The sequence below is a fragment of the Schistocerca piceifrons genome, chromosome 2 (assembly GCF_021461385.2).
Source record: "Schistocerca piceifrons isolate TAMUIC-IGC-003096 chromosome 2, iqSchPice1.1, whole genome shotgun sequence".
In the NCBI taxonomy this organism is placed as follows: Eukaryota; Metazoa; Arthropoda; class Insecta; order Orthoptera; family Acrididae; genus Schistocerca; species Schistocerca piceifrons.
In genome coordinates this window covers 770,345,042-770,364,102 of record NC_060139.1, presented here as the reverse complement: position 1 = coordinate 770,364,102, position 19,061 = coordinate 770,345,042, and the positions used below count along the sequence as shown (strand labels likewise).

The 19,061-nt window shown below is 43.1% G+C and overlaps 1 protein-coding gene across 1 annotated transcript in view; it reads right to left on the bottom strand.

Annotated features, from left to right (window-relative positions):
* The window catches only part of LOC124775071 (annulin), a 443,615-nt gene extending 427,182 nt beyond the window's left edge, over positions 1-16,433 (bottom strand). The window contains exon 1 of the mRNA XM_047249875.1: positions 16,337-16,433. Coding sequence (XP_047105831.1) covers positions 16,337-16,427 — 91 coding nt within the window. The 5' untranslated portion in view covers positions 16,428-16,433. The remainder of the gene's footprint in view (positions 1-16,336) is intronic.
* Positions 16,434-19,061: the final 2,628 nt, after the last annotated feature.

The window sequence follows — 19,061 nt, the reverse complement described above, 5'->3', positions numbered from 1 at the left end:
GACCTTTAGAAAAGCACTTTCGATAACCAACAAACTAAAATACTAAAATATTTAGGTACTAAAGTACACACTTCTTATACTGAACATTTCACCTCAAGAAAACCTCTTTCTTACTGTAATTTACTTTCAGAAGCTATTATTCTTTGAACTAACTCTGTATAGTCATTTAACAAATGGCTCTGAGCACTATGGGACTCAACTGCTGAGGTCATTAGTCCCCTAGAACTTAGAACTAGTTAAACCTAACTAACCTAAGGACATCACAAACATCCATGCCCGAGGCAGGATTCGAACCTGCGACCGTAGCGGTCTTGCGGTTCCAGACTGCAGCGCCTTTAACTGCACGGCCACTTCGGCCGGTAGTCATTTAACAGATTCTAGTAACTTGGTTTCAGTCTGATTGAAGTTTACATAAGCAAATGTTTACTATAACAATTTGCGCTAGTTAAGTAAGCTTTCTTATTATTTACACAAAACCATTTTAATGGTGGCTCTTTATATTTACTTGCCACTTCAGAAGTCAGTAAAACAGGATACTCGGATTAATCAAACACCAGGAAGGTTCCCTATATAGCTGTATGATTAGGATGAAAAAACAGGGTGAACCAGTTTCTTTAAAGTTCAAGAATGTCTATTAAAACACAGTTTTAATTAATGGTTTCACGCTGTACAAAAGTAAAATACAATTAAATCTTATCTGGTAGCTGTAGGCAAGTATCTTGCTGTATGGGCTCAATTTCTCTTCTTGGCGTCGTTCAATTTTACTTACAGTCGCCCAACAACTAGCAGGTATGCCGTAAGCCCTTTGCAGTCTTCATCTGAGGCAATTTTATGCAAATTTGCAGGAGAGCTTCCCCTGCTCCACAAGGGTATCGCCTCAATCACTGCTGCCTACAGACTGTGTGACTTACTTCCCACGTTTGCTCTAGGGAGCGCCAATTCGCTCATGCCGCTTTTTCCACTCCCTAGAGCAACTTTCGTTTCAAATGAAAGCACACTGGTTTTTACATAACACCTGTTTCTTACATTGTTCCTAAGCGTGACCATTTCTTAAAATTGTCAAATTTACATCAACAAGAATAGTTTATACACACAAATATTTTTAAATACAAATGTCATCAATAATTATTTAACGTAATATAGAATTTACATAGTATTTTACATTCATTACTCACATACAATGCAAAGAACTTCAATCTCGAGCATAGCACACTTTACTTTACATCTACAGAAAATATAGTACCAATATTCGAAAATGTTAAAGCAAAAAAATTATAAAAATTTAAATGAGCCATAAACAAATAACGTTATAATACAGTGGTACCAATACAGTATTACGTAGGTGATACATGTGAAGGTTATAAATGTAGTGTAAAATCTCACAGAGCACAAAATAACAGATAATATCAGTATAGTAACTGACAACAGATACGTATATAGTACTGAGGCAACAACGAAGAAGGCTTCATCACTTATCTTTACTTACCGATGGGAACGTAATTAGACTGACGCCGTGTAAGTATAACAGGAAGTTGCAGTCAAGGTGTAATGAATTTTCATAAAGTATTTAAACTATGCATACTAACAGAACAGTGGAATCAGTAGGATACACTGCTACTAAGTGAGCCGGCCCGGGTGGCCAAGCGATTCTAGGCGCTACAGTCTGGAACCGCGAGACTGCTACGGTCGCAGGTTCGAATCCTGCCTCGGGCATGGATGTGTGTGATGTCCTTAGGTTAGTTAGGTTTAAGTAGATCTAAGTTCTAGGGGACTGATGACCTCAAAAGTTAAGTCCCATAGTGCTCAGAGCCATTTGAACCATTTTGCTGCTAAGTGAAGGTGATAAATACAATTGTGATGACAGAAAGAATATGCTATCATCTGAACATCGAGACATAGAGTACATCGAAATATGGATAATGTATATCATACTGTAACAACAATATAAAAAGTGTTCTGGTTGTGACACACTGTGTAAATTTCCGTAATAGCAAGAACTTGACCTGCCCTGTACGAACGAACTGTAATGTAAGATTTTACTTTTCCGAACCGCAGATTTGTAGTTAATTAACAACAAGTGAAACAACAAGTTTATTGTAACCAGTCACTGTTTATTTATCTCCACGACGCGTTTCAAAGGTTCAACCTCCATCATCAGTTGGATTTACATTTGTTAGTATGACACGCGCGTGTGTGTGTGTGTGTGTGTGTGTGTGTGTGTGTGTGTGTTGTGTTACGATTTTTTGGAGGAACTTATGGCACTGTCTCCAGTGGTCACAGGTTTCTTTCGCTGTCGTAAGACATCATATGTATTCTGTCATATTTTGTAATCAAATATGTTCGCAGTTAATTAACAAGCTAGTTAATAAATTAATAAAAGACTGCTGAATGAATTCTCATGGGTTTGTTCATCGTTTCATATTTTTTACATTATTTACTCATCAAATGGCTCTTGCTATTGTGTACTCGATAATGACTTACAGAAGGTACTGTGCTGTGGCGCCGTGCATCGCCCTATCTTAACGATTGCTAGTAGCTGCATCTATGCGGTGAGTCACAGCTTCACCGTGACAACCGTGTTAGTGCTTGAGCTCCTGCCGAGAGATGTCACTGCCTTACAGGCGGCGAAATATTACGTGCGTGATGATAAATTAAATTCCATCTTCTCCATACAATATATGGGATAGAATTCTGTACAGCCGTTTATTACGTCAATAGCTAATAACTATGTTAATTTCGGCTTTGTACATACAGGGCTTTTAGAGTTGGAGCTGTAAGTAAATGAGTGTATGATAGAGTTGGAATATGAATCCGTATCGTATGTAAGTCATGTGCAACAGGAAAATTTATTAACTGTAAGACGCCAGTTAAAGGTACTGGGGAAACCAGAAGCTTACTTAGTAATTTAGCCATTTAAAGAGGGTATTAATTTCTGAAACATATTGTTTAATAGAATTTATCTTAAATACTTTGGGATGTGATTAGTAAAAGACAGAAAACACGGGATGGAACAGATCAAACTCGAAAGCTGACTGGTACATTTGGATGTACCCAGTAACAAGAAAGTGCTTACCCGTGCATCTGTTCCACGAGTGCAATTATATCACTATTTGATAGAAAGTATCAGGTCACCCCCAAAAACATACTTTTTCATATTAGGTGCATTGTGGTGCCACCTCCTGCCAGGTACTCCATATCAGCAACCTCAGTAGTCATTAGACGTCGTGAGAGAGCAGAATGGGGCGCTTCGCGGAACTCACAGACTTCCAACGTGGTCAGGTGACTGGGTGTCACTTGTGTCATACGTCTGCACGCGAGATTTCCACAATCCTAAACATCCGCAGATCTACCGTTTCCGATGTGATAGTGAAGCGAAAACGTGGAGGGATACATACAGCTCAAAAGCGTACAGGCCGAACTCGTCTGTTAACCGACAGAGACCGCCAACAATTGAAGAGGGTAGTAATGTGTAATAGGCAAACAATCTACCCAGACCACCACACAGGAATTCCAAACTGCATCAGGATCCACTGCAAGTACTATGAGAGTTAGACGGGACATGAGAGAACTTGGATTTCATGTTCGAGCCACACATCATGCAGGTAGATGCCAAACTACACCTCGCTTGGTGTAAGGAGCGTAAACATTGGACGACTGAACACTGGAAAAAAGTTAAGTGGAGTGACAAATCACGGTACACAATGTGGCGATCTGATGGCAGGGTGTGGGTATGGCGAAGGCCCGGTGAACGTCATCTACTAGCCAGTGTAGTGCCAACAGTAAAATTCGGAGGCAGTGGTGTTATGGTGTGGCGTGTTTTTCTTGGAGGGGGATTGCACCCCTTGTTATTTTGTGTGGCTCTACACAGCAAAGGCCAACATTGATGTTTTAAACAGCTTCTTGCTTCCCACTGTTGAAGAGCAATTCGGGGATGGCGATATCAACACGATCGAGCACCTGGTCATAATTCACGGCCTGTGGCGGAGTGGTTACACAACAATAACATCCCTGTAATGGATTGGCCTGCACAGAATCCTGACCTGAATCCTATAGAACACCTTTGGTATGTTTTGGAACGCCGACTTCGTGCCAGGCCTCACCGACCGACATCGATACCTCTCCGGAGTGCAGGACTCCGTGAAGAATGGGCTGTCATTCCCCAAGAAACCTTCCAACGTATGCCTGCGAGAGTGGAAGCTGTCATCAAGGCTAAGGGTGGGCCAACACCATATTGAATTCCAGCATTACCGATGGAGGGTGTCACGAACTTCTAATTCAGTTTCAGTCAGGTGCCGGGATACTTTTGATCACGTAGTGTACCTGGGAGAGACTCTTAGCGCCCATCACTGGTGACGATCAGACTCAACACTGAGCAGCATTTAGCTCTGTAAAAACTCTTTTAATTTTGAGTATCTGTGAGGTTGAAAATATTTAGGAGTGTCAGAAAGTATTGGTGACCAGACGTAGACGACTATTGTACAAGTTCCGTATTTTGATTTGTGAAATGTGACTTTATTTCGAGAACTTAAACTGCGCATGGCGTACTGCGCTCTCATAACGTAAAACTGACAGTCCAAAGCGATTTGTACAAAGCACTGAGCGAGTATTCTTACTGTTAAAATCCGTGTAGACTTTGGCTTCGAGTCAGGGGTGGAAATCATAAACCGGATACTACAAGTCATTGTGTTATTATCGTCTTGTCAACTGGACTCGGCAGGTAAACGTTTTCTTTAAAGCATCAGTATAACGGAGTTTTCATCCCACGACTTCGGTTTTGTGACTGGCCAGAGCGGGTAGTTTTTATTACAGTTTTTCCAGCCGAAAAACATTTTTCGTATCTTCAGAAAGGCGTCTGCTTCAGAAGAAACTGCCGAAAAGTGAGCGGAAACGTCTTGCGGAGAAAGCCGACAACGCCGCCCCATCATAGCGGATGATAAATTACATGATTTATTTATTCCGTATCTTACTTTTAATCACAAAGATTAAAAAAGGTGCAGTCCAACACAATGGCCGATTAAATGAAGACTGAGGACGTCGTGAGTGATTAGTGGCAGCAAAATGATGCTGTATTCGCCATGAAGACACGCTACTGAAGATTTATGCATTCAAAAATTATCTCTAAAACTGTCAAGGAGCTTATTCCACTGTGATAACTTGATGCAGAATCTCATTTTCGTGGAAGTCTTAAGACAGCAAACGTCACCACAGCTTGTAGTACGCGTGCTCACTCCCTGTAAATATCGTAATTCATAAGGTCAAAATCTTGAGCTCTTACACAATAGGGAAGGAAGGTTATAGTTTAATGCCGACAGCAAGGTCTTCAGAGGATAAGCATCAACTTAGAATGGGAAAGGATGGAGAAGGTAATCGTCCACAGCCTTGAATCTACACTACACTAACGGCAAAAAACCCGTAACGCCAAGAAATAGATGCGCGACATAAACTAAAGTTGGCAAGCGTGTTTCCACACCTGAAAGTTGATTTCTATTCAGATTTCACGCTAGTAGTGCCACTATGAGGATGCAAATCAGGTTTGCTTAAAAAAAAAAGCTGAAATGGTTGCGAGTGTTACTTACCTTTGGGACTGGAAGTGGTACATTCACGTTGGTCAATAATTCCTTTACGGCAATAAAAACGCCATTATCAGCACCTCACTGAGTCGAGGTCGTATAATAGGACTAAGTGAAGCTGAATGTTGCTCCTGCGATATTACCGAAAAACTCGGCAGGAATGTAACCACTGTACATAATTATTGGCAGCGGTGGTAGTGAGGATGTGCATCGCAAGATAACCGAGCTTCGTACGGCCACGTGGCATTACCGAGAGGGAAGACTATCGTTTTCGGAGTTTGGCTCTGGCGCATCGTACTGCATCAGCAGCCGCAATTTGAGCAGTACTTGGCACCACAGTGACACAACGAACTGTTACAAAACGGTTACTTCAAAGACAGCTCCGAGCCAGACGCCCTGTAACATGCACTCCACTGGCCCGGAACCACCGCATTTGCGACTGCAATGGTGTCAAGCGAGAGCACATCAAGGGCAGGGTGGAGGTCTGGTTCTGTCACGGTACCAGTGATGGCCGTGTCTTGGCTAGAAGGAGGCCAGCTGAGGGCCTGGAACCAACCAGCATGCGTGTTAGACGCACTGTATCTACTGTAAGTAGGCTGTTCAGGTTTTTATGTTGGTAGCGCCACGTAGTGCTCTGTCTGAAAACCACTGACTGTGCCGTGTGCAGTCTGTGGCTGTTTGGCATTGTTAGAATATTCGCAATTGTAGTGTTGGGCAGTTGGTTGTGAACAGCGCGTAGCGTTGTGCAGTTGGAGGTGAGCCGCCAGCAGTGGTGGATGTAGAGAGAGAGATGCCAGAGTTTCGAGAGATTACTATGTGGGCACGATCTGAACGTGTTTCCGCCAGAAAAAGGAAATTTGAAAAGATGGATGCCATGAATTTATATATATATGATGACTTTTGAACATTATTAAGGTAAATACATTGTTTGTTCTCTATTAAAATCTTTCATTTGCTAACTATGCCTATCAGTAGTTAGTGCCTTCAGTAGTTAGAATCTTTTATTTAGCTTGCAGTATTGGCGCTCGCTGTATTGTTGCCATGAAAGGTATAGGTTATTGTTAGTCAGGGCCATTCTTTTGTAGGGATTATTGAAAGTCAGACTGCGTTGCGCTAAAAATATTGTGTCAGTTTAGTGATGATCAGAATAAGTATAGAGAAAACTGTTTGAGTACGTTGAGTTTAAGTCAGCTGTCTTTGTATGAAATAACGTAGAAGTTTATGAGCATAGTAATTGACAATTTTTCTAAGGGGACGTTTCACCACATCTGGAGTTACGGCCTGGGATGCAATTTCCTATGATAGCAGGAGCACTCTCGTGGTTATCCTACGCACCCTGACTGCAGATTTGTATGTCAGACTGGCGATTCGACCTGTTGTGCTATTCGTGAACAGTATTCCAGGGGATGTTTTCCAACATGACAGTGCTCGCCCAGATACCGCTCTTGTAACCCAACATGCTCTTCAGAGTGCTGAAATGTTGCTATGGCCTGCTTGATCATCAGATCTGTCTCCAGTCGAGTATATATGGGACATCACTGGACGACAACTCCAGCGTCATTCACAACCAGCATTAACCTTCCCTGTTTTGACCGACCTAGGCAACAGGCATGGATCTCCATCCCACAAACTGACATTCAGAACCTTTGCAACACAATGCATGCACGTTTGCTTGCTTGCAGTCAACAACAAAAAAATGGCTCTGAGTACTATGGGACTTAACATCTGAGGTCATCAGGCCCCTAGAACTTAGAACTGCCTAAACCTAACTAACCTACGGACATCACACACATCCATGCCCGAGGCAGGAGTCGAACCTGCGACCGTAGCAATCGCGCGGTTCTGGACTGAAGCACCTAGAACCGCTCAGCCACCGCGGCCGGCTGCAGTCAACAGTCTGGCGGTTACAGCCTAGTTAATGTACCATCATTTCACATTTGCAGTGGTTTATCTCACGTTTACATTAACCTATGATCTTGCAATGTTAATCACTTAAATATGTTACCTACACAAATAGTTTCGTGAAATGTCATTACTCTCTGATACCTATTCTGTGGTTTGCGGTTTTTTTCCGTCAGTGTAGCTGGCCACAAAAGGGGTTGAATGTACTACTACAAAATTTTGTGATGTTTCTCGAATAGTGCAAGCTTCTTTAAGTGACGTCACCTGGCCGAATGGCATTCTCATTTTGCTACTTAGTAGTTCGAACGGTTTGGAATAATGGCTCACGAAGCTAAGGCGACCTCTTTCTGGAAGATCCCACGAACGCATGTCTTCCAATTCAGCAATTCTCTCTCGTAACGAGGTGAAAGTGATGCAGCGCAGATCACTTCAGAAGGTAATGACTAATGATCAGCAAAAACGATGTTGTCGTTAAGTCTCGTAACCCAAGAACACACAACACTGCGCATTACCGCTTCAGCAGAAAGGTAACTCGCAGATTCTCTGGACATTACGAGAACAAGGCGAAAAGATATTGGCCTGACACTGAAAGGTTGTTTTTCTTAAGTAAAAAATGGTCTTATTGTTTTGACAGAGTCAGTCTCTAGACTGTTAACAAAAATTATAGCCACCAATATATTTAGATATAGAAGTAGCTGGATATGAGAGGATAAGGTGAAGATGCCAAGAATGCATACATGGATTCACCAACGTCCTCTCGCTGCCATAGCAGCTGTCCGAATCAAAGATGATTTACTCTTTCTTTTACAGTCTAGGTTTCTCATTAGTTTTTTTCATTCTTCTGCCCAGCAGAGTTGTACAATATTCTCCTGTTATTGCAAGGTGATTCCTTTAGCATCCTATATGAAATCGACTTCACATATTTTCGGTGCAGAGCCGTTGTTTATTGAGTTTTTAGCGTGAATTTGTGGAGTCACGACTCCATGGTGGCAAACTGTTGGATCTAGACAGATTCTTTCTAAAAGTGTCCACATACAGTTTGTAAAATAGTGTAACTACTTGCTTTCAGATAGTGTTGAACAAATAAAACTCATAAAGCACACAAAGCTTTCTCATAGCTAATTCTTCATGTAAAATGGACCAAACTCTTTCTCGTAGTATGCACATGTAACCAGCTATTTCATACACTTTTAAGTGTTGGTCATATAAACCGTATAGTAACTTCCTCGAAATTTTCATCTTTGATTGTATATTTGGAACGTCATTCACGTGGGTCACGTTCAAGGGAAAAACGGCGACGTTTCAGTTTAGTAACACTTTTCGTAACAGTCGACAGTGAAGAAGTGGGCTTCTTAGAAACCTTCACCAAGCTTCTATGGATTTTCATTGGCAAAAAAAATACAGCTTCAAATAGACATATAAACGAAATGACTCCATAGATCGATTTCACACTTGACTTACATTATTCTTCAATCTGCGTCAACATGATGACAATAATGATGTGTTATGTCCACAAGAAAGATCGAATAACAAAAATAAATTTTCATGAAATGAGAAATAAAAACTTCAGACAGCCAAGATCGCTGTAGCACAGCATTTATTTTTATTACTGGTTTCAGAAAACTATGTTGCCATCTTCGGATCTGTGACGTATTAGGGCGCAATTGTAAGCACAATGGGGTCAGATATAATGGGGAGTGATACATTTTTACATGACACGGATACATACCATATACATTATGCAACACATGTCATTAAGTTTCGATCATTTGCACATTACGCCGTATTACTTCATAAACAGACGTTATAAGAACATGAAAACCGTAGTGTATCGGCATGTCAAATATAAAGCCATCTTTACATAAAATGCGACGCTTATTGCATCGACAATACATGCGCACGTTCATACAACAGCTGAATAAAGACTGAGATTCTGCAGTAAACGGCAAAAATGTTACTATCAATCGTCAAGTGGCACTGTAGTAACATTGGACAGAAATACATCGTATCACATAAAGCATAAGGGCAAAACACCATCCTAGAATTATACAATGCAATTATACTGTTTGTATATATATCAAAAAGTAATCCAAATTAGAGTACGTTACAAATGGTTTTGTTTAAAATTTTTGAATTCTTAAAAATAACTTGTTTTAAGAAATTTTAAATTTTTTGAATAAAATCTTATATAAACATAACAGAGAGTATTGTATGTTCATTACATCACTTAATACACGTGTCATGAAACCAGTTATATGGCATGTTCATTTAAAAATATATCTAGACTCAATTAAATTTTATTGATATCGTCAAAGTCCAGTCGAAGAAATTTGCACGAGGAACCGTTTTATTGTCGTTCATATTAACACCACCATCAGTGCCTGCCTTGACTCAGATAACTGAAAGAAATAACGTCCTTGTGCAACGGAAACATGCCTCATTACAGTGCCACAGCGTTCCTTACGTTGTAACGTCGTTTGTTCAAGAATGTTAAATACACCGGTAGAAGCTGCTGCGTCACGTTACGTACCAGTCTTGCTAGCACGCAGTTCCCGGTGACATGACTGATTTACCTAACTCTGTGGTGTCTTGTGACGCATACAGTTGTTCCTAAGGGCTTCCACTAAAACTGTTCTGCCAGAATTCAGTGATGCCAAATGTATTAACGCCACAAGAAAAGAAGCTCATCGTTAAAAATATCTGTAGGGGATTATTTAGGGTAAGGCAAGTGAACGAAACACTTTTTTTCCGTAAACATTTCAACACAGCTTCAGTTTACACTCTAAGACAAGAAATGAGTTATGCAAATTGGTCACAAACCCATTCACATATCAACAAAAAATGCAGAACTGTAAGCTTTGGCGGCCGATGGATGAACCTGTGACGCTGCAGCGATATTTCACCGTGCAGCTGGCAAGAATTTAAACAGGGATGGGTCGATATCGGGGCATAAAGTCTTTACCAATTTCTTCCATGTACTCAGTTGGATATTCTTTACAGACGAATGGAAAAACTTGTAGAAGCCGATCTCAAGGACAATCAGTTTGGATTCCGTAGAACTGTTGGAACACGTGAGGCAATACTGACCCTACGACTTATCTTAGAAGATAGATTAAGGAAAGGCAAACCTACGTTTCTGGCATTTGTAGACTTAGAGAAAGCTTTAAGACGGTGTTGACTGGAATACTCTCTTTCAAATTCTGAAGGTGTCAGGGGTCAAATACAGGAAGCGAAAAGCTGTTTACAATTTGTAAAGAAACCAGATGACAGTTATAACAGTCGAGGGCATGAAAGGGAAGCGGTGGTTGGGACGGGAGTGAGGAAGGGTTGTAGTCTATCACCGAGGTTATTCAATCTGTATATTGAGCAAGCAGTAAAGGAAACAAAAGAAAAATTTGGAGTAGGAATTAAAATCCACGGAGAAGAAATAAAAACTTTGAGGTTTGCCTATGACATTTTAATTCTGCCAAGAACAGCAAAGAACCTGGAAGAGCATTTGAACAGAATGGACAGTGTCTTGAAAGGAGGATATAAGATGAATATCAACAAAAGCAAAACGAGGATAATGGAATGTAGTCGAATTAAATCAGGTGATGCTGAGTGAATTAGATTAGGAAATGAGGCACTTAAAGTAGTAGATGAGTTTTGCTATTTGGGGGGCAAATTAACTGATGACGGTCGAAGTCGAGAGGATACAAAATGTAGACTGGCAATGGCAATGGCAAGGAAAGCGTTTCTGAAGAAAATATCGAGTATAGATTTAAGTGTCAGGAAGTCTTTCCTGAAAGTATTTGTATGGATTGTAGCCATGTATGGAAGTGAAACAGGAACGATAAATAGTTTAGACAAGAAGAGATTAGAAGCTTTCGAAATGTGGTGCTACAAAAGAATGCTGAATATGAGATGGGTAGATCTCGTAACTAATGAGGAGGTACTGAATAGAATTGGAGAGAAGAGGAATTTGTGGCACAACTTGACTAGGAGAAGGGATCGGTTGGTAGGACATGTTCTAAGGCATCAAGGGTCATTAATTTAGTACTGGACTTCAGCGTGGAGGGTAAAAATTGTAGAGGGAGACCAAGAGATGAATTCACTAAGCAGATTCAGAAGAATGTAGGTTGCAGTAGGTGCTTGGAGATGAAGAAGCTTGCACAGGATAGAGAAGCATGGAGAGCTGCATAAAACCAGTCTCTGGACTGAAGACCATGACACCACAACTAAGTGGGATATTATCTATGCCTCGCTGGCCGTTGTGGCCGAGCGGTTCTAGGCTCTTCAGTCTGGAACCGCGAGACCGCTACCATCGCAGGTCCGACTCCTGCCTCGGTCATGGATGTGTGTGACGTCCTTAGGTTAGTTATGTTTAAGTAGTTCTAAGTTCTAGGGGACTTATGACCTCAGATGTTACGTCGCATAGTGCTCAGAGCCATTTGAACCATTTGTTTTAACTATGCCTCGCACACAGGTTTCAGATGTTAGCATTTGAGAGACGACGTGCGGTTCGGCTCAAAGGAGCGGTTATCGGCAAATCGCTCTACATTTGAATAGGATCAATGCCACAATTCGGCCAAGTTGGTAGGAACGGCTGAACACGCGTCAAGAAGGACGTGGTAGACCCAGAGAGACGACAGAGCAATCGTCAGAGAGGCATTCAGAGCCCCGGATCCATCAGTATCATGAATACGAATTGCAGCTGCTGCTTTAGTGACCACAAGAACACTTAATAGGCGGCCCGCAGGAAGGGGGATTAGTTCACTGTGCCCTGTACGCCGACTACCATTGACCTCCGTACACCAGCAACAACGTCTGCAGAGATGTCGGGTACATTCCACCTGGAATGGAGTTGTGATGAGTTTCGCTTCGAACTGGGCCCTGATAATAAGCAAAGACATGTCTGGAGGCGCCCAGATAACAGTGGGATACCTACACGATTGTCACACGCTACATGGCTCGAAAACCAGGAGTGATGCTCTTGGGTGTCACTTATTTCGTGGCAGGGCCCCTTGGGTTGTCATCCGCGGCACCAACACAGCGGTTCGTCGACGATATTCTACGCCCCGTTTTGTTGCCCTTCATATCAAGCCATCCTGGGCTTACGTTTCAGCAAGATATTGCTCGGCCGCACAGGCCGAGAGTTTCTATTCCTTGTGTTTGTACTTACCAAATCCTAACTTGATCAGCTAGGTCGCCGATCTCTACCCAGTTGACAACGTTTCCGTTAGAAACAGCGGCTCATATCGATGCATTTCAGCAATTACAACTTGGTAGACCTGCGAAATAGTGTCATGGCGTTCCCTAAAACAACTATGAAGATCTTGTGTAACATGGCGTTCTCGAGTGCTACGCTGATACTTCCTTTCTGAGGGATATCAATACGAAATAATCTACGCCATGCGCAGTAAAATGGCTTCTGATACATATATACATACATATTATGTCGATGTAATCATTTATACGAAAACATCAAAATTCTTACCGAAACATTTGAGCCACCTATACCCATCAAACCATTGTAGGATGGGAGAACACTGCGAGATGTCTCTACTGTTACGTCACTATATCGTGCCTTAAGCTTCTATATTCCACATTCTTCTTTAACAGTCCATTAAAGTTAGAGGATACTATGTCAGGATTGTTGTCTAGACTACCCAACATCTCTTACCCTGGAATGTCCTGCCTTCTGCTCCTGTTAGACACCCAGCCCTTTGTGTCTCACCGGACCACTGAAGAAGAACTTGGAAGGCAACTCATGAACATAAGGAATGCTGGTAACTGATGTTTGTATAAGAATGGTGCTTATATAGAAAATTTATCAACACGCTGCATTTATAGAGTACCAATAGAAGTGGTTGTGAATCCCTTCTTACACCATCTTCCCTGAGTGCGAAAGAGATATAGGGACTGTGTGCAGATGGCAGTGAGCACTTACACTCGGAAGATTCAGTGCACGAAAGTGAATCATGCTATAAGTGCTTCGCTATCTTGAAGTGGGAGAGACGGAAAAAACCGGTAACTGAAAATACATACAAGAATCTTGCTTGTGTTCGACATTTCTGCACATGAAGCGACAGATGTCACAAATCACATCTGTACGATTTATCTTCTATAATACGTGATAGGAAAGATGGTAAAATGTGGCTGTGCGAGCTAATTGCAATCTCTGTTTCTCAGTTTCCGTTCAGCTTCCTATCATAAACGTGCAAATCTTTGAAAACCTTAACATGAATGTATTGCAATAAAAAATGTAAGTTTGTAGTACTTCGACTGACACGGGTGGACGTTGAATGCGCTCTATTTACTAGACCCGTAAGGGACTACTGATCAGAGTGTGAACTCGTGTCACCGAAAAATCTGTCGGCCCTCGTGAGATTTTTGGGTTTTTCCGGATAGCCGCTTCCAGGATTCAGGGAGGCGCGGCGGTCCCAAATCGAATCAGCCCGACTGATTAACGAGAAGGGCCGGTATGCCGGCCAGTCTAGATGTTGTTTCTGGGCGTTTTCCCACATCCTACTAGGTGAATACTGGGCTGGCACCCTCCTCTCACCCCATTTACACGATTCGCAAACATTTGTAAAACGTTTTCATTCTTTCACATGGATAACACTAGATGGAAACAGATGGGGTACACAATTTACGTCACAGCCGTGGAGCAAGAGGAGAGGGGTGGGTAGGCAGGTGGAATGAGGGGGGTGGGAGCCACAAGAAAGGCATCCGGCCAGCACGTACAACGTTGTCAAATCCAGAGTAACATTCCGACCATATGAAGATAACGTAGCCACCCTGGGAAGATACAGGACAAACGCCAAGAACAAGAAAAAGATATTAGACTAAGCAATTCACGTATGCTATAGGAAAGCGGCAACTTTAATGAAAACGTTACTACCAGTGCACTGTTACTTGGATTCATTTCGTTTAGTTTTGCAAAATTGTAAGATGTACTTGCGTGAACTGGCAGATATTACTATGATAAAACAATTAAACAGCCGATCACGACGTCCTATAAACGCAAACACTTTTACCAACCTTTTTCTCATCTTTGTTCGGTTAGTAATGCTCACTAAATTAAGGACTTTCCTCTTGATACTGTGAGTCCATATTACTATGTAGAACGTCATGTGAAATGAGGTACTGCTCGATTAACATACGGAGCTTCAGCGATCTCAACAGTAATTAAAAAATTACTATTTAGTTCTCTGTTTGTACGCCAAACCGTAGAACAGTTTAAAAGCTGTATAAAAACAGCCTTTTGTGGGAAAATAACTTCTTTCAGTAAGTTCATCCATGAAAAACGACTGTTATAAATTTATCTTGAGGTCCATATTCATGGCAGATAGTAACTGGTAGTCGTTGTCAGGAAGTGCGCTACGGGAACGCAAAGATGCATTTCATGTAGATGCTGATGAGGCAACTAAATATACCGCGAATTAATACTTTACATGACGGAATAAAATCTTAAAATTCAATAAAACTGCCTTCATAACCTTGAGGTATTTTGATAAAAAACACAATATAACTAGCCTCGTTGTTATTTGTAACGTATCTCGCTATCAGAAAAAGCGTAGACGAAAGAAATAAACACTATGCTAAAAGCGGTAGTCGAACCAGTCCGGATACCGTCGACAGTGCTGGTCTCGTAATGCAAGGACAGCACAAGTGCAGTCATTCATTCCGAGAAGTGTACTAACGCTCAAACTGCACGACAAATGAACCATTCGGCGAGCGACCAGACTCCGGTGCAGTCGTGTAAACTGGCCAATAAGCACACAGACATGACAGTTAATTTAGAGAGATCCGCTTCAGTTGTGCTGATTACTTACTCAAATCAAGACCGGTTTCGGGATTTTAAAATCCCATCTTTAGGTGTGTGAAATTATCATATTTGGTAACACACAACATGTGATCGGGCCAGTCAGTGCAAGAGCTCCAGTTACTACATGTAGACGGAAACTGTCCGCCGGTAGTCAGCTGCACTACAGCAATGATTGGCGTTCCTTACATTACTGTAGTGGTTCAAATGGCTCTGAGCACTATGCGACTTAACTTCTGAGGCCATCCGTCGCCCAGAACTTAGAACTAATTAAACCTAACTAACTTAAGGACATCACACACATCCATGCCCAAGGTAGGATTCGAACCTGCGACCGTAGCGGTCGCTCGGCTCCAGACTGTAGCGCCTAGAACCGCACGGCCACTCCGGCCGGCACTACTGTAATGGTTCGTATTCCTGCCACTACAGGAGTGGCTGGCGTTCTTACCAATTTGTAGTCGTTGGCGTTCGTAGCACTTCTGTAGTGGCCGGCGTTCTTACCACTTTGTAATGTTTGGCATTCGTACCACTACTGCAGTGACTGGCGTTCTTACCACTTTGTAGTGGTTGCCGTTCGTACCACTACTGTAGCGGATGGCATTCCTCCCACTACTGTAGTGGTTGACGTTCCTGCTACTACTCTGGTGATTGACGTTCGTACTACTACTGTAATGGTTGGCGTTCCTACCCCTACTGTAATCGCCTGCGTTCCTACTACTACTGTACTAGCTCGCGTTCCTACCATGCGGCTGACCGACGGCGAACAGTTTCCACCAAAATGCACTCATTGGAACTCTTGCACTGATTGGCCCGGCAGCATGTTACGTGTTACCAAACACAATAGTTTCATACACCTGAAGATGCGATTTTAAAATACCGAAACCAATCGTGGTTTGAATAAATAATTAGCAAAAGTGAAGCGGATCTTTCCAAATTAATCATCATTCCTGCAGGTACGGATGTCCTACGTACCAAATCCTGTGCACGCAGAAGTATCTGGAGTCCAGTTTACACTCTGGGTGGCAGCAGCTGGTTGCGCGGCAGCGTGGCACGGTACCTGTGGGCTTCGGCAGGTGCAGGAATCGGCGGCGGTGGTGCGGCGCACGCACGCTGCGCGCCCTCCAGAAGTCGTCCCAGGCCCTCCTCATGGCGCGGCTGGCTGCCCGATACTGGCGCACGCTCCAGACCGGCGCGCAGGCGTCGCCGCCGCGGTACCTGTTCTCCCACTTGCAAATATAGCAGCGCCGTCTCCGGCCGCTGCAGCCACCGGCGCGAGCGGAGCGCTCTCCTTACCGCAGGCGCCGCCGGCTGTCGCCCGCTGCAGCGAACCCGTCCTGCCCCGCGGCTACTCGCCTATCGGTTTACTGCCTGCAGCCGACAGCCTGCACCTGTGGTTACTGCCGCGCGCCCAGTCGCATCTATAATTACTTTTATCTCGGCTTGAAAATGTAGCACTCATCGTACATTGTTAATGTTCCTTATGCCACCACCGTTGTTAGAAGTACCCATTTCAATTTCACTTCTGGATGACTTTGGTTTTACTGCTGGATAAAAGGCTATTGAAGGTCCTCATATGCTCGTCAAAAATGTTGGTCATCTCCTCAAAAGAGGACATTGCTCGCTTTCGACTGTTGGAGTGTCACAGACGGTGTACAAGTGACACCAGGGCGGGGGTTCGAGTCCACCCTCGGGCATGGGTGTGTGTGTTTGTCCTTAGGATAATTTAGGTTAAGTGGTGTGTAAGCTAAGAGACTGATGGCCTTAGCAGCTAAGTCCCATAAGATTTCACATACATTTGATTTTTTTTTTTTTTTTTTTTTTTTTTTTTTTTTTTTTTTTTTTTTTTTTTTTTGACACCAGGGGTGCCTGTGACTCTCTAATGCTCTTGTGAGTGATATTGTTAGAGGACCATTTTTTCCATGTAAAGTCACATAACAAATGCAGATTCATAGTGAAAATTGCATGTCATCAGGATATTCAACAGTCACCGAGGAAAATGATAAACAGCAGTACTAGTGATGATCTATAAATGGTTAATGCAATCTTGCTACTCTTTTGTTATTAACTCGAATTTTGATGCCTTGTGGGAGTGAGAAAACGTTGAAAGCATTCTGAACGGTGAGAAGGCATTTTTCCATTCACGGTGCACTTTCACCACGGAGACCCGCGAACAGTATACAAACGTAGTCATCTCGGAAATGCTTCCACCCTTGGTTCGAAAGGCAATAATCACGCTCTTCTGGACGTCAGATAAATTGCTCCGTTTCCGCATGTCTACAAAAACTGCACCGTTGCCTGCGTCCATTCGACACGCTTTATATATCCTTCACTGCTAGTGCTGTCGTCCGTGTGTGGTTTTGCACGTTGGCGTCGAACACAGGTGGTGGTCACATCAGTGTGACTGGACCGTGTGTTATGTGATGTTCCGCGTGTTGACCAACCAAGCAACTGCGAGAGCTAACAGATAAATTGCATTGATGGGATTCATTGTCCTTGAAACCTGTCTGGATTGTCGTGTGGCCAACTGTGGGTTTGCAAAAGTCATACAGTCAATGTTTGGTCGTATATCCTCAAGGATCACTATCAAATGCAAATTACTTATCAAACTTTACATTAATTACAATAACTTTTTTTTATTTGTATTTTTCTTAACTACGCGGGCGCCAGAGTTTCAGTATAGCACAACTTGTAGTGCCATTGCCCTTTAAGACCCACACACATGGACAAACACTGAATGATACAATTGCTAGGACATCACTAAAGAGTAGCACAGCCCAAGTGCACAACCGATATTTGTCTAACACCGCCGGCATGTACCACTCCCTCGACCCTCTCCCCCCCCCCCCTCGCCCCCCCCCCTCTCTCTCTCTCTCTCACTCTCTGTCTGTCTCTCTTGTGTCCAGCCAGTCCAGTAGTCACAGAAGCCAAGACTACCGGCACCGTCTTACCGCTCCGTGTAGGGACTGATGTCGGCATGTTGATGACAAGGTGCCGCTACTCGCTTACTGGTAGCTCACGCCCGGCCTCCACACCACGCTGCCCCGCTGTTGGCCACACAGCTTACAGCTCCATCCGTGTTGGCAACAGTCATTCGTATCTGCTTTCGCTGCTCCCTTTCTTACTCGCGAGCTCTCCACCGACTGCCTGCCATCCTCCAGCTGCTCCGCGGGCAAACACCAGGCTGCGTGGTCGACCCTGCTTGCTGTACGTATCGCACCAGTAGCAATCCCTTTGGGTGGCCGTTCAATGCTGCCACCGGAACGAAATCCACTGCATGTCGCCGCTCGCCATTCGAGGCCCTCCTGTCCCGTCCGGCTCGTGTACTTGTCAGTCCACAGAACACCAAAATATCAGAAGTGCAAGGCCCTTGTTACGACACGGAAACAGAGAACGACAGCAGCACTCCAAGCGACGTGGCAGTCAACGTTCAGTATGAGAAACATTGCGCGGAAATCCGTATTGTTACTTTTCGAAATACCAGTACTAGACGATAATGTTTTTCATTTATACTTTATGGATGGATCTGGTAGTCTGGTGGTAAAGTGCATTTATTTGTAAAACAATATTGCGATCTCGACGCCGTGGGTGGTATCAAGTGGAAATGACGTTCCTGATTTCCACCATCTTGTGCGTACTCCACTCTTTGAATATGCAATTTAAATATGTTGGTCGTATTCTGCTTAATTTTTGCTCTCATCCGTAATACTGTGTGGGGTACATGATTCCATATTTGTTTTTGTTTAATTTGAAATGGAAACTGGGTTCGTCTCATGGTATTCCGT